Genomic DNA, 12265 nt, shown 5'->3' with positions numbered 1-12265 from the left:
CAAAACAGGCTGCGAGGCTGTATGTGGCATTATAGCCCATGCTGTAGCAGACAGTGCTTTAGTAGGTGAAGGGCACTGTGCTTCGGCTATCAGTAGGATCATGGTGTTAGAAAAAGGCCTGGCAGGGGCTTGAGAGATATTGTAGCATCTATCTTTAAAGGACTGATGCTTAGTCAAAAATATATGCATATATCCTTCCTTTCGCATTTTGGCCTCCTGAAGCCCTCGTGGGGGAGGGCTCGTGAGGCAGCTGCAGCGCCTCGCCTGTGGGGCAGCAGCCGCAGCCCGCAGGGCTCGGCCATGGCCCGGCCTCCCCGCCTGAGGAGCGGGGCGAGAGGACGGCGCCGGGACCCCTCGGGGCCGCCCGCGGAGCCCGATGGCGGGGGGCGCCTCTGAACCTCCTCGCCAGGGGACGCAGCCCGGAGCCGCGGCCGCGGCCCCTCCCGCCGGGCGGCATGCGGGGCGCTCGCAGGCGGCTGTGCTCTGCCCTGCTGCTCGCCTACGGCCTCTTCTCGCTCTACGCGGCCTACACCGTCTTCCTGCGGCCCCGCCGCCCGGCCGCCCCCCGCCCGCCGCACAGGGACCGCCGCGGCCCGCGAGGTGAGAGCGGCGGCCGCCCCCCCGCAGCCCGCTCCCAGCCGCCCGCCGCGGGCCTGCCCGGCACCAGCGGCACGGCCGCGGCCGGCATCGCTCCGACGGGGCCTGGGGGCGAACAACGGGCACGGCCCGGGGAGCCCGGGCAGCGCCGGGGGCTGAGGGGAGAGCGGGGACGAGCCGCCCCCCCCCCGCACTGTGCTGGCGGCCGCCATTTTGTGGGTGCCGCGGGCGGGGCGGGCGCCACCTTGGGAAGGGAAGGGAAGGGAAAACTGAACCTATCTGAGGAGGACATGCCCCAATTCTACCTTTAGACCCCTATCTATCAAGCGGTTTGCACACTTCCTAATAAAAATCACATCTCGTTTGTTTTTCTGCATGTCAGTTCATTTAGCGTGTATAGAGCTATGTCATCGACATAAACATATTTTAAATTATTTTTCATATAAACTATGTTATACTGACTAAGAGGGTATTTGGAATTCAGTACTCACCAGAAAAATTATAAATTTTCTACATTTGTAAGCCCAGAGTTTTTATATAAATTCTCTTTTTGGATTTCCTAGATAATGATCATGTTTCTTTGGGAAACGAAGAGTGGAATCCTTGGGAAGCTGATGAGAAGAATGAACAGATTGCTTCTCAACAGAGATATGAAAATAACGTTAAGATGATAAAAAATGCAAGATCTCACCTAGAACAAACCAGTCTTAGAGTACAGATTTGGGGAAAAGCAGCAATTGGTAAGCAGATGTAATCTAGGCCTATGTAATCACAACTTCTGATAAATCACTTTGCCTTTTTTTCTTTAGTTGACTCTAATGTATGTATATGATTAAAATATGTGGACATCTATAAGTGAAAAGTGTTAAAGAAATAGAAGCTATTACTCAAAAATATCTTAATACCAATATAAGAGTAGTTAGGTGCCAGATTCTTTGTATCAGTTCTTTTGGGAGCTGTTTTTCATTTCTATCCAGGGAAAGTCACGCAAATAGCAGAGTTACTTTTTGAAGCCAGTGTAGTTTACAGAGCAACAGATAAACAGGCATCTTATTTGGTTAAAACAGAATAATTGTAACATTTACACTTTATGAACTAAAGCATTGTACAGTGAGAAATAAGGTAATTTGTGTACCATACTAGTATAATCACTGATGAACTTGAAAAATGTTCTGTTGTAGAAGACACTGAGAGACTTCTCAACATGAACTGGGGGCCAAGGTCGTCTTAAGATTTTTAGCTACTGCTGAAGACATCTTGTTGTTTGTATTACAGCTTTTTTAGAAATGCAAAATTTCCAGTTTAAGTTGAATTTTTATGTAGTATTGCAGAACACATTGGTATTCTGACATAAAATTTGGTGTATTTCAATATAGCTTAAGAGCAGTATGGTTGTCCTTAAAATGGAGATTAATATTTGTTAATTTTTAAGTGTTAACTGTACCAGAAAGAGATGCTAGCAGAAGTGATAGTGTGATATATCTTCATCTACTGATATTTTGACAGCCAAAGAATCTTTTCATATGCTTTGATGTTTGAAAAATTCATCTTAATTACCAAGTCATACAGAAATTGGGGGGGCAATGTCTGCATTATATAGGAAGCTTTGACATTTCTTAAGCAATTTTTTTTGTCTTGTTGGTAGTGTGGAGTAGGCAAGGTATGTGCATTCAAATTGACCATCATGTCTTCATCATTTATGTAGGTCTTTACCTTTGGCAACATATTTGTGAAGGGCATCTTGAGCCAGCTGATGTGACTGCACCGTGGAGAGAAGGAAGCCAAAAGGCGGGAAAAACATACTTCAGGTACTATCTTTGTGAAGTTGACTTAATCTGTGCAAAATTTAGCTTTCCAATGCATAGTTTGTTAAAGAGCATGATAAGATGCATCGGTGCAATATTTTGTCTATCAGAGTTGCAATTATTTTAATATCAGTTGCAAGTGCTTTAATTTTGTAGTGTTTTGATAACAGAGAAGTATGCATACAATTTCTCCTTTAATATTACCGCAATAAATGGTTACATGAATGGAAAAATGTACTTGATAAAACCAACAAATTTTAGCCCAAACACACTGCTATTAAAAATCAAAAGCTATGAAGCAATTTCATCAGCTCTTTTGCAAAGATCTCTGTATTTGAAAGAACTGTGAAAAAACTATGAATGGTGCTGCTTGGTCATCTCCTTCATGGAGATCAAGAGATCTTTCCATTCACAGACTCAGAGAAAGAATACAATAATACCTTTTTTCAGTAGGGAGCGATGCCTGTAGTGTTTTGCTGGTGGGAAGAGACTCTTTTTTTTTTTTTTTTTTTCCTAGATACAAAATCTCAAAACCAATACAGATCATTGACATTCTATCATATACATTGTCTTCTTGGCATGCACACAAGGATATTTTTCAAGACCTTGCCTTTCATCTTAATAAGAAATAATTTGCTGCATGTAACTGAAACCATCACTTGACTGATTATGGATATTTTCTCTCTGGTCTGCCTGTTTCAGATGAATAATAACCTCACATGGTCTGTGTATGTGTATCTCTCAAAGAAAGACTTTCATACTAACATATGAATATCTTCTTGTTATATTTAGAGGTATTGGGGATAATAGCCTTTAACTTCAACTTGAACGTTAAATCCTATGAAAATACAAAGTTTATATCAGGTACCAATATAGCAGCAGTTAATATTTGACAGGCTAGTAAGATTTTTTTATGAAAATTACAGAAAATATGTGAATATAACTGTGATTTTAATGATTGGGATTTTGAAATAAAATAGTTGAAGTTCTACTTTTTAGTCAAATTGGAAATGATAATCTGTAGCTTTTTGTGAGGACAAATTAGTATGATTTTGGCTGCTCAGTCATAAAAATATTTTCTGGAATTGTTGACTTCTTTATTGTCTGGCTGAGGTAAATTATCTCCATTTGATTACTAGATGAGGCTAGAGGGAGCTAGCTGAGGTGACATATTTGGAGAATGTGTGCTGCTGTGCAGTTTTGTGGTAAGTCTAATGATTGTTAAAACATAGAGCTCACATGAATGTTTTTAAAGAACATCAAATCAGAAGACACAGAAATGCCAAAATAGCACTTGAATACACTTGCATGAATAAGCCCAATGCATATCTTTATGGTGGAAAATGCACGTTTTGATGGCTTTTAAGTTTTTACTCAGGAAGTTGCCTAAAGGATAGTGAAACTATCAACTTCTACATGAACTTCAGGGACATTTACATAACAACACAGGTGAAGAAGGAGCTGCTGAGCTGTGATTTTTAGTGATGTGTTGGCATGTTCCTTCAAGGAGTAGGAAGAGTTTATCAGCTTCCTTGGCCTGAAGCGATTCACATCCTTCTCTCTCTTGTCATCCAGGAGGATGTTTGTAGAGAAGAAGGTGTCAAACTTATCATTAAGTAAAAGCATTCCTAAATGTTTGTTCTGTTGAGAGTCACACCCCTCTCTATTTTAACGTTCAGAGCTTCTTTCCCCCAGGCCCTGATAGACTTGGTTGGTTGTTCAACAGTTTTCTTCTGCCCCATTCTCCTGTCCTCTTTATGTAAACCACAGCCATTCATTGCAGGTACCTGAATGAAAACATATTGGTCAACAAAATTAATGAGCAAAGACTTCTTTACCTGCCATATAATTTCCCAAAGGATAGCTTGTGGCAATTTAGTTTCCTTAATAGCCTTCATTGATTTTTTTTTTTCGAAAATCCAAATACACTATTTCTACTGGATTCCCTTTATCTGTATTCTTACTAAAACACTCAATGGATCTCCATCAGATTAGTGAGACAGCTCTATAGGAGCCGTGTTTATCTGCATGTGTGATCGGTGATCTTACTCTTTATTATAGATTCTTCTGGAGAGGGAAGTCGTACTGACTGGTCTGTAGCTCCTGGAGTTTTCTCAAGATGTTTTTGTAGGAATGGTGCTGCTTTTCATTAGGCATGGTGTCTCTTCATAACGACTGCTATGCATACTTTTGCCAGTAGTTCTGCAATTTCATATCCAAATTTCTTCAGAACTCTCAAGTGAAAACCATCCAGGTCCAAGTTCTTGTTGTTGATGTGGTGCTTCGTGTTTAGGACACCATGGGGAGAGTGGACAGGCTGCATTGTTTCCTTCTTGGATTGAGGCACACACTTTACCCGGACTTCTTATACAGTGTTTTTAAACAGTTAGTTGTACTACTTCTCTCAGAGTTGGTCTCTTGATTTTCTTGTTTTTAAGTAATTCCTTTATTTCATATCAAGTATCCATGCTGGATATATTTGGCATGTTTTCTTCTGGTATGGTGTTAATTGTATTGCTGCTTCAGAGAGGCTGTCTGACTATCACCTTTGGAACCAGGTTCATAGGGGTTCTAAGACTAGCAAGGAAAATCAAGGACTTCATAGGAAGCAAGTAATTTATTGAGTAAAAAATGTCATCTCCATATATCACCAGATACAGTCTATACAGAATCACAGAGTATGCCGAGTTGGAAGGGATCCACAAGGATCATCGAGTCCAACTCCTGGCAACCCAAAAAATTCAGACCATGTGACTGAGTGCACAGTCCAAACACTTCTTAAACTCCGACAGGCTTGGTGCAGTGTCTACTTCCCTGGGAATAGTGAGACTCTCCTAGTGCTACTGCATGTCTTAATTTAGTAGCTTCTGTAATCCCCCTTACATTTCCCAGTCCCTGTTGTATTCTAACTTGGAGATAATATCACAACTTCAGTATGATGTTTTTGTACTATAGTATGGGATTTTCATAGTGTTCCCCCTCCGGTGCAGTTTCATGCTTCTAAGCTTCACGTTCTCCTACACACATTGCTTCCCCACCTCTTCATCCTGTTACTCCTGTGAAGTTCATAGCCTTATAGCACTGTGTCCATAGACAAAATCCGTTTCCCCCAGATCTCCTTTACAAGGTGGTCATCAAGGCAACTTCATATCCCACTCGCTATTATAGGTATTTTGATGTTCTCTCTTGCGAATCTCAGTGATGAGGATGTCACTGTCCTTGTGCCCTACGAAGTCTTTTGTCACTGCATGTTTGGATTCAAGTATTGACCTGATCTACATTTGAACTGTTAAAAGTCTTAATTCCAAGTCGTGTGTCTCCCGAATCTTGGCTCCAAGATGTGCCGCTCCCACAGAGGCAGCACCATGACAGCCTAACTCAGGTTTAGAACATGCTTGCTGAACGTCAGTCTGTTCCAGGTATCCTCACTGGAGTAGTTTGTATGGCTTTTGATGTGAATTTTCTTATTCTTACAAAACACATTTGAACTGAAACTAGCTGTCAGTCTCAGCATTTCAAGTTCATTCTCCATTAAAATTCTCTTATTCTAAATTAAGTATAGCTGGTAGTTGAAAAAAAATATAGTAATGCTGAAGACCTAGAGAGCTAACACTTCATTGATTCCTGAGGAGAACAAAAACTTATTTTTTTTAATTTGTTTTTTCTCCTCCACTCTTTCCTGAGGTGTGTAATCACTAATCCTTTGAGTTCAGTCAATAGTCTGTTAAAACAGCAGTTAACTGAAGAGCAAGAGCTGACAAACACTGGTTTGCTTAGTGGCAGTTCAGAAACGGCTGTTCATGTACTTGTACTTCAGATACTTTTAAATTATCAGTGAGGTAATGATTTTGCTACATGATTGAAATGCCTTTGTTATATTTATTGTTTATATTATATAAAAATATATATAATGTTTATAAATATATAAAAATATGTATAAATATATATATATATATATATTTATGTTGTAATAGATCGCAACGTGCAATTTTATACCTAAAATGTTTGTGCTACAAACTCAAAACCTGAAATTTGTCCTGGGTCATACAAGCATCATAAGTTTACCTTTAGGTACCTACCTCTCGTGTTACAGATTTTACTGAATATCAAATGATGCAGTCTGTTTTTTTGGTTACCTTACCATAACCAAAATTTCAGAGAAAAATCAAACACCAGACCAGCCAGCTGTTCCTCACAAAGACACATTTAAGTAAAGGCAACTTTATTTCTGTGTTATAGCTGTAGTTAACAACAGAAACGGTTACAGATGCATAGGTACTTCACGGTATATTGCATTTAGTTTATTGAAGAAAAAAATCTCTAGAGTGTTGTAAGGATGATGAGGATTAAGGTCAATAATTTGTCTTAAGGATGTTTACTGTTTGTATTTCGGTTTTCACAGCTTCATCACTGGTCCATCTGTAGTTCCTGGCTACTTCTCAGTTGAAGCTGAAAATGTTGTGCTAGTTCTGAACGGAAGAGAAAAAGCAAAGATCGCTTACGCCACTCAGTGGTTGCATTACGCACAAACGTTGATCCAGACTCACAAGATACAGCGTGTAGCTGTTGTGCTGCTTGGAAATGAGCAGTGCAACAACGAATGGATTCAACCATACCTGAAAAGACACGGAGGATTTGTAAATCTGCTCTTTGTAACATATGACTACGCATTGGTAAATGAAGAAGATATTTTCCAGTGGCCTTTAGGAGTAGCCACGTAAGTGCTGTAGACACAAATTATAATTGAAACTTAATTGTTATGTGTGAGGTGTGGAAAATACATCTGAATGTTACTGCTAGTTCCCAAAACGATTATAGTAAGTCAATTGTAGAACTTGGTCCTGGTACTGCTTTTCTAAATGAAGCATTGGAATCTTTGGAAATTACATTTAACAATTAAAATAATAACATAGAAAAAGAAGGCTAGGATTTAGGGAGCTTTTTTTTTTTAAAAAAAAAAAAGGAACCTGCGTCCAGTGGGGTTTTCAGTTTGATTATTTCTACTTCAGTAGATTTGCTCTTGAGATTTATTGTAACTGCTGATGTACTACATGCATGAGGATTTAAAAGATAATTATGACACAAGGATTTAAAAGGTATTTATGTAAAAAGGTTCCAACTACTGCTTGTTTCGGACAGGAAAGCAGTGGTACTGGCAGTACTGTTTTTTAACCCCTGTTTTGGCTCTCAAAAGGAAATTGGATGGCTCCCATTTGGGATTAGTACACTCCAGTATCACAGTAGCATAAACTGGCTTAAGTGCTTACTCACAAAACCTTTTGGTTATACTTAGTGCTCAGGCTGTTTATCTGGAGTAAATACCTGTTTGGTTCAGTTAGATGTACTCCTTGTTTACTCCATATTAACAGAGTTAATACTGTTGTAGCTACTTACTGTAGTAATAAGAAGAAAAGAAATCAGGATTGTTTTCATAACTCGTGTTGTATTTGAATTTAGTATCTATACTGAGACAGTCTGCAAATTGTATGGAGTAAACTCAGGTGCAAAGCTGGATGGGGTAAGATAGATAGGGTATCAGAATGGGGCTTTGCAGCCCTTTTACACCAACAGTTGCAAAAATTGTCGTTAAAGTTATGTAAATGGGACGGATTTTCCAAGGGAAGAGGGAAAAGAAAGATGTAGGAAGCTGCAAAAATACTTGGAATGAAAAAAACAGTTCTCTGAGAGTAGGTAAATTGACATTCATCAGGTAGGAGAAGAAGTAGGAAACGGCTGTTCGTTAAAAATATGGGATGGTCAGGAAAGTGAGTGTCTGTTCAGAACTATTAATGACAATTAAGAAATCGCTATGAAAGAAAATAGAGACCACCTCTAAAAGCACTAAGAGTTGGTATCAGGGTGTATTTTTTCTTCAAATAACAGGAAAGTAAAGAACAGTGATCCCTCTAAAATAATGACATTGGAAGGAATCTCTATCTTAATTCGAGAACGTTAAGGGGCAGAAAAAAAGGACTTCTTACCATTCATCTGTTCCAGACAAAAATATAAAATTAACTTTATTTAATGAAAAAGTTCCAACCCTTCTGCTGAAGCAGTTTTTCAGCTGACCAAAATTCCTGACATAAGATTTGAAAAAACAGTCAAAAAATAATAATAATAATAATAATGAAAATGAGTCTAAAAAGATAGCATATAGCTCACATTGGATCCCAGGATTTTGCACTGGTTTTGTTGAGTCCTAAAAGCAAGGTTGAATAGCTTGTACAACAAGCTGTTTAGTAGCCAAAGATTAATGAATGCAACCAGGTCACAGTGACATTTTTCCTTTGAGAGGTTACCAGTGTGTTTTCAGCTGATGAACATGCCCAGAGGTCAGGTAACTGAGACCTCAACTCTGTAATTGCCTTTATCCTGGCCTTTTCAGTCAAAACTAGTGGTTGCATCCAGAACAGAGCATTTCAGAAAAGTGTGTCTCTGAGTAGTGTTTGTAGCATGCATACGTAATTTCTTTGATGTCGAGACAGAACAGAAGTCTTCAGAGACATTCAAGAAGAGAGTGGTTGGGACAGAGGGAATAAAGACCAACTTTTTGGACAGGACTTGCACTGCTTTGCTTATAGATGTAGATTGGTAACAAACAGGTGTTTTTAGTCTTGGAATCTTCTATGGTAAACATGAAATAGCGCAAAATGTATTTTCTCTTGACATAAAACATGTCATTATCTAATGCGTACATTGTTTTTACAGCTACAGAAATTTTCCGGTTGTAGAACCCAGCTGGTCAATGCTACACGATCCAAGGTCGTATCTATGTAATTTCTTAGGAACAGTTTATAAGAACTCTTCGAGGGAAACTCTAATGGAAATCCTGAAGCAGGATGGACTTGATAAGCTTTGCTGGATTGCAGCCAGAGAACAGTAAGACTCTGATTTACTTCATGAAAATACTCTGACATTTTTGCTTAGTTCATTATTAACAATCCTTTCTTGAATTTAAAAAAACAGTGCAAATAAAGGTATCCAGTCATCCTTTGTATAAGGCTTCGTAGTACAACCTTTCTGTTTCAATATTTTAAAGTATATTTTTAAATGCCTTGAAAGATCTATGTATACTACATAGAAAGACCATCTGCCTTTTTTTTTTCCTTACATACATTTGATTATGATAGGAGAAGAAATACTTGTCTTGCACCTTGTATGTCTTAATATCTTACTAGAAGAAAAAGGCAGCTATATTTTGCTGTGTTCTATGCAAGGATGATTTAATCTGAACGATATTACTCTTCATTGCTCAATGGGTAGAGCAGATGTCTTGAGTAACAGGAATAGGGTTCTGATAGTTTTTCTTAATTTTGCCAAGCAACGCCTGTAAAATGATTGATAGTAGGCACAGCAGTGCTTAGGAAAACCTGTGCTACCCTGATGAAGAATCTCAGGAGATGAGTAGTGTCTGGCATAAACCCTTACCTCACAGACATTCTGAGGCACTCCAGGCAGACTGATGGTTAACAGATTGTTTAACATTCTAGAGCAGAAGGATGTAAAAAGCGAGCCTCTACTGATTTGAAGTATTTAAGACCAAAAAAATTCATTGGGAAGTACATCAAGTGTTTCCTTGTATGTCTCGTCCCTGTATATCTCTACCTTTCATTGTAATGTGTGTGGGAAAAATATTAATGTTCAACCCCTTTACTTTCCTAGGTGGCAGCCTCAAGAAACAAATGAAAGTTTCAAAAACTATCAGGATGCCTTGCTGCAGAGTGATCTGACATTGAGCCCAGTGGGAATAAATACAGAATGCTATAGGATTTACGAAGCTTGTTCGTATGGATCCCTGCCTGTGATAGAAGATGTAATGACACCTGGTGATTGCGGAAATTCATCAATGTACCACAGTGCTCCATTACAATTATTAAAAACCATGGGGGCTCCATTTATCTTTATTAAAAACTGGAAAGAGCTTCCTGCTATTCTAGAAAAAGAAAAAAAAATGAGCTTACAGGAAAAGATTCAAAGGAGAAAAAAGCTTATAGAATGGTATCAAAACTTCAAAGCATGGATGAGACAGAAATTCATTAATACTTTGGAAAATTCATTTCTGCCCAGTGATAAAGGATAAATTTCCCTTTTGAAAATCTAGAATAGATTGAAAGTTTAATTTCCATTAACCTTCTGAGGAAGCTTTTATTCAAAAAAAAAAAAAAAAGAAACCTCACAAGGCAGGTGCATTCCTTTTGAAGTCAACAGAGTTGGGCTAGCTTAGCCAGGAGCTATGTTTGGCCCTCCATCCGTAACAATTTCCAGAGAGAATGTTAATGTAGAGGGATGGTAGCCTGTAAGGGTGGCAACAACTTTGACTGTTTTTATAATTTCTGTGCTGGTGTGTAATGTGGTAAATTTCTTTAGGAAAATATCTTTCAGCATGTGAACTTGTTAAAAATCCAACATGAGAACAACGGTTGGTTTTGAGGAAAAGATAAGAAGGAAACCTGTATTGTACAGAATAATGTATTATGAATGCTGAAAATTACCAGGTTTAACACAATCAGTAAGGTATCTCCTGGTAAGTGTTGGTTTTGAAAATGTGAACTCTTTACTTGATTGACATGTTTCATTTCCAAGAAAGTGGACATAAAGCTAATTAAACACTGTGGAATAAAAATGTATATTTCAAGGTAAAAGCAGAGAATTCTTTCTTAGAAATATTACCTCACAATGTATTTCCCCTTTAATTTCAGATATCAAAATATCTTTCATTTCCGTGTAGTTTTAAGACATACCTTTACGAAGCTCTGCTGAGGGAACAGTCATTGCCTGCAGTTACAGCTGCACATCCTGAGCACTTGGCCTTCAACATGAACCCGCATGTGGCTTATCTGATTTCTAAAAATCTGCTGAAACCTATCAGCTCCAAAAGATGACAGAAATGCAATACTGCATGTTTATGACAGTTTTCATTAAATGTAGTGAAAGGGATCTGTTATTGTTCTTGTACATGAGAAATGAGTACGTGCTATTATCTTCTGTGTGTTTGGCTGAGCTGCTTTTCCTGCATACACAACATTGGCACGCCAAAAGTGGTGTAGCAGCCAGTTCTGTCTTTGAAAGTCAGTATGCCATATGGGTTCATTCTCATGTAGGAATCTAAAAGCCAGTGTGACTGTTCTGCTAAGTGATATTAATTAGTGTAAAAATCCTATCTAGTTCTGGAATATGTATCATACAAGAGCACTTCATAAGTTTTGTTTTTTTTTCAATTTTCTTGCATCTTTTCTGTTAAAACATATAAAAGCACTGGGTTTTAGTTCACTAACAGCAAATGATACACACACTGGCTGTTCCAGATCTGCAATAAGGTATGGCTCAGAGCACATAGATTTTTAGGATCTTGCATTCCCAATGCAGTTAGTAGACAAAGAGATGTTCTCAGAAGACAAATAAGTTAAATTCAAATAAGCTAAGCTGCATGTCTAAGATAGATTTCCTGTGACTATCCCCCACCCATTCTATCTGAAGCATCATGCAATTGCAATACAATGCAAATGTATTCCATTCTGCTGAAGCTGGAAGCACAGCTATTACAATTCAGCACTCAGCTGATGAACCTTCCTTGGAGGAGGAGCTTGCTGGATCAAATTTAGAAGAAATTTCCATACTGAGGATCTAAAGTCACCATCTGCACAGTTGCACATGGCATTAAGAGGGCTAGAGGAAGCTCGGTGCTCTGCAGTAGCGAAGTGTCATTGCTGTAATTTCCCTCTACTAGAATCTTTCTCCATAAGCTACAGAATGTGGAGCAGTGATCTAGAGCAGGGTTTTTCGATACGTAACAGGCACTCCTGAAGGATTTAAGTGGACTTCAAAAAAAAAACAAAAACAAAAAACAGCTGAGAGTCTCTATC

At 38.8% G+C, this 12265-nt stretch overlaps 1 protein-coding gene across 1 annotated transcript; it reads left to right on the top strand.

Moving 5' to 3' along the window:
• The first annotated feature begins 251 nt into the window (after positions 1-251).
• RXYLT1 (ribitol xylosyltransferase 1) lies at positions 252-11243 on the top strand. The gene is made up of 6 exons (XM_082784703.1): positions 252-600; positions 1161-1337; positions 2303-2405; positions 6805-7119; positions 9111-9281; positions 10065-11243. The coding sequence occupies exons 1-6, from the start codon at positions 456-458 to the stop codon at positions 10480-10482; spliced, it is 1329 nt and encodes a 442-aa protein (XP_082640829.1). The 5' UTR covers positions 252-455; the 3' UTR covers positions 10483-11243.
• Positions 11244-12265: the final 1022 nt, after the last annotated feature.

Source organism: Aythya marila (genome assembly GCF_965140915.1).
Source record: "Aythya marila genome assembly, chromosome: 1".
NCBI classification, from domain to species: domain Eukaryota; kingdom Metazoa; phylum Chordata; class Aves; order Anseriformes; family Anatidae; genus Aythya; species Aythya marila.
This window is presented reverse-complemented; position numbering and strand designations above follow the sequence as displayed.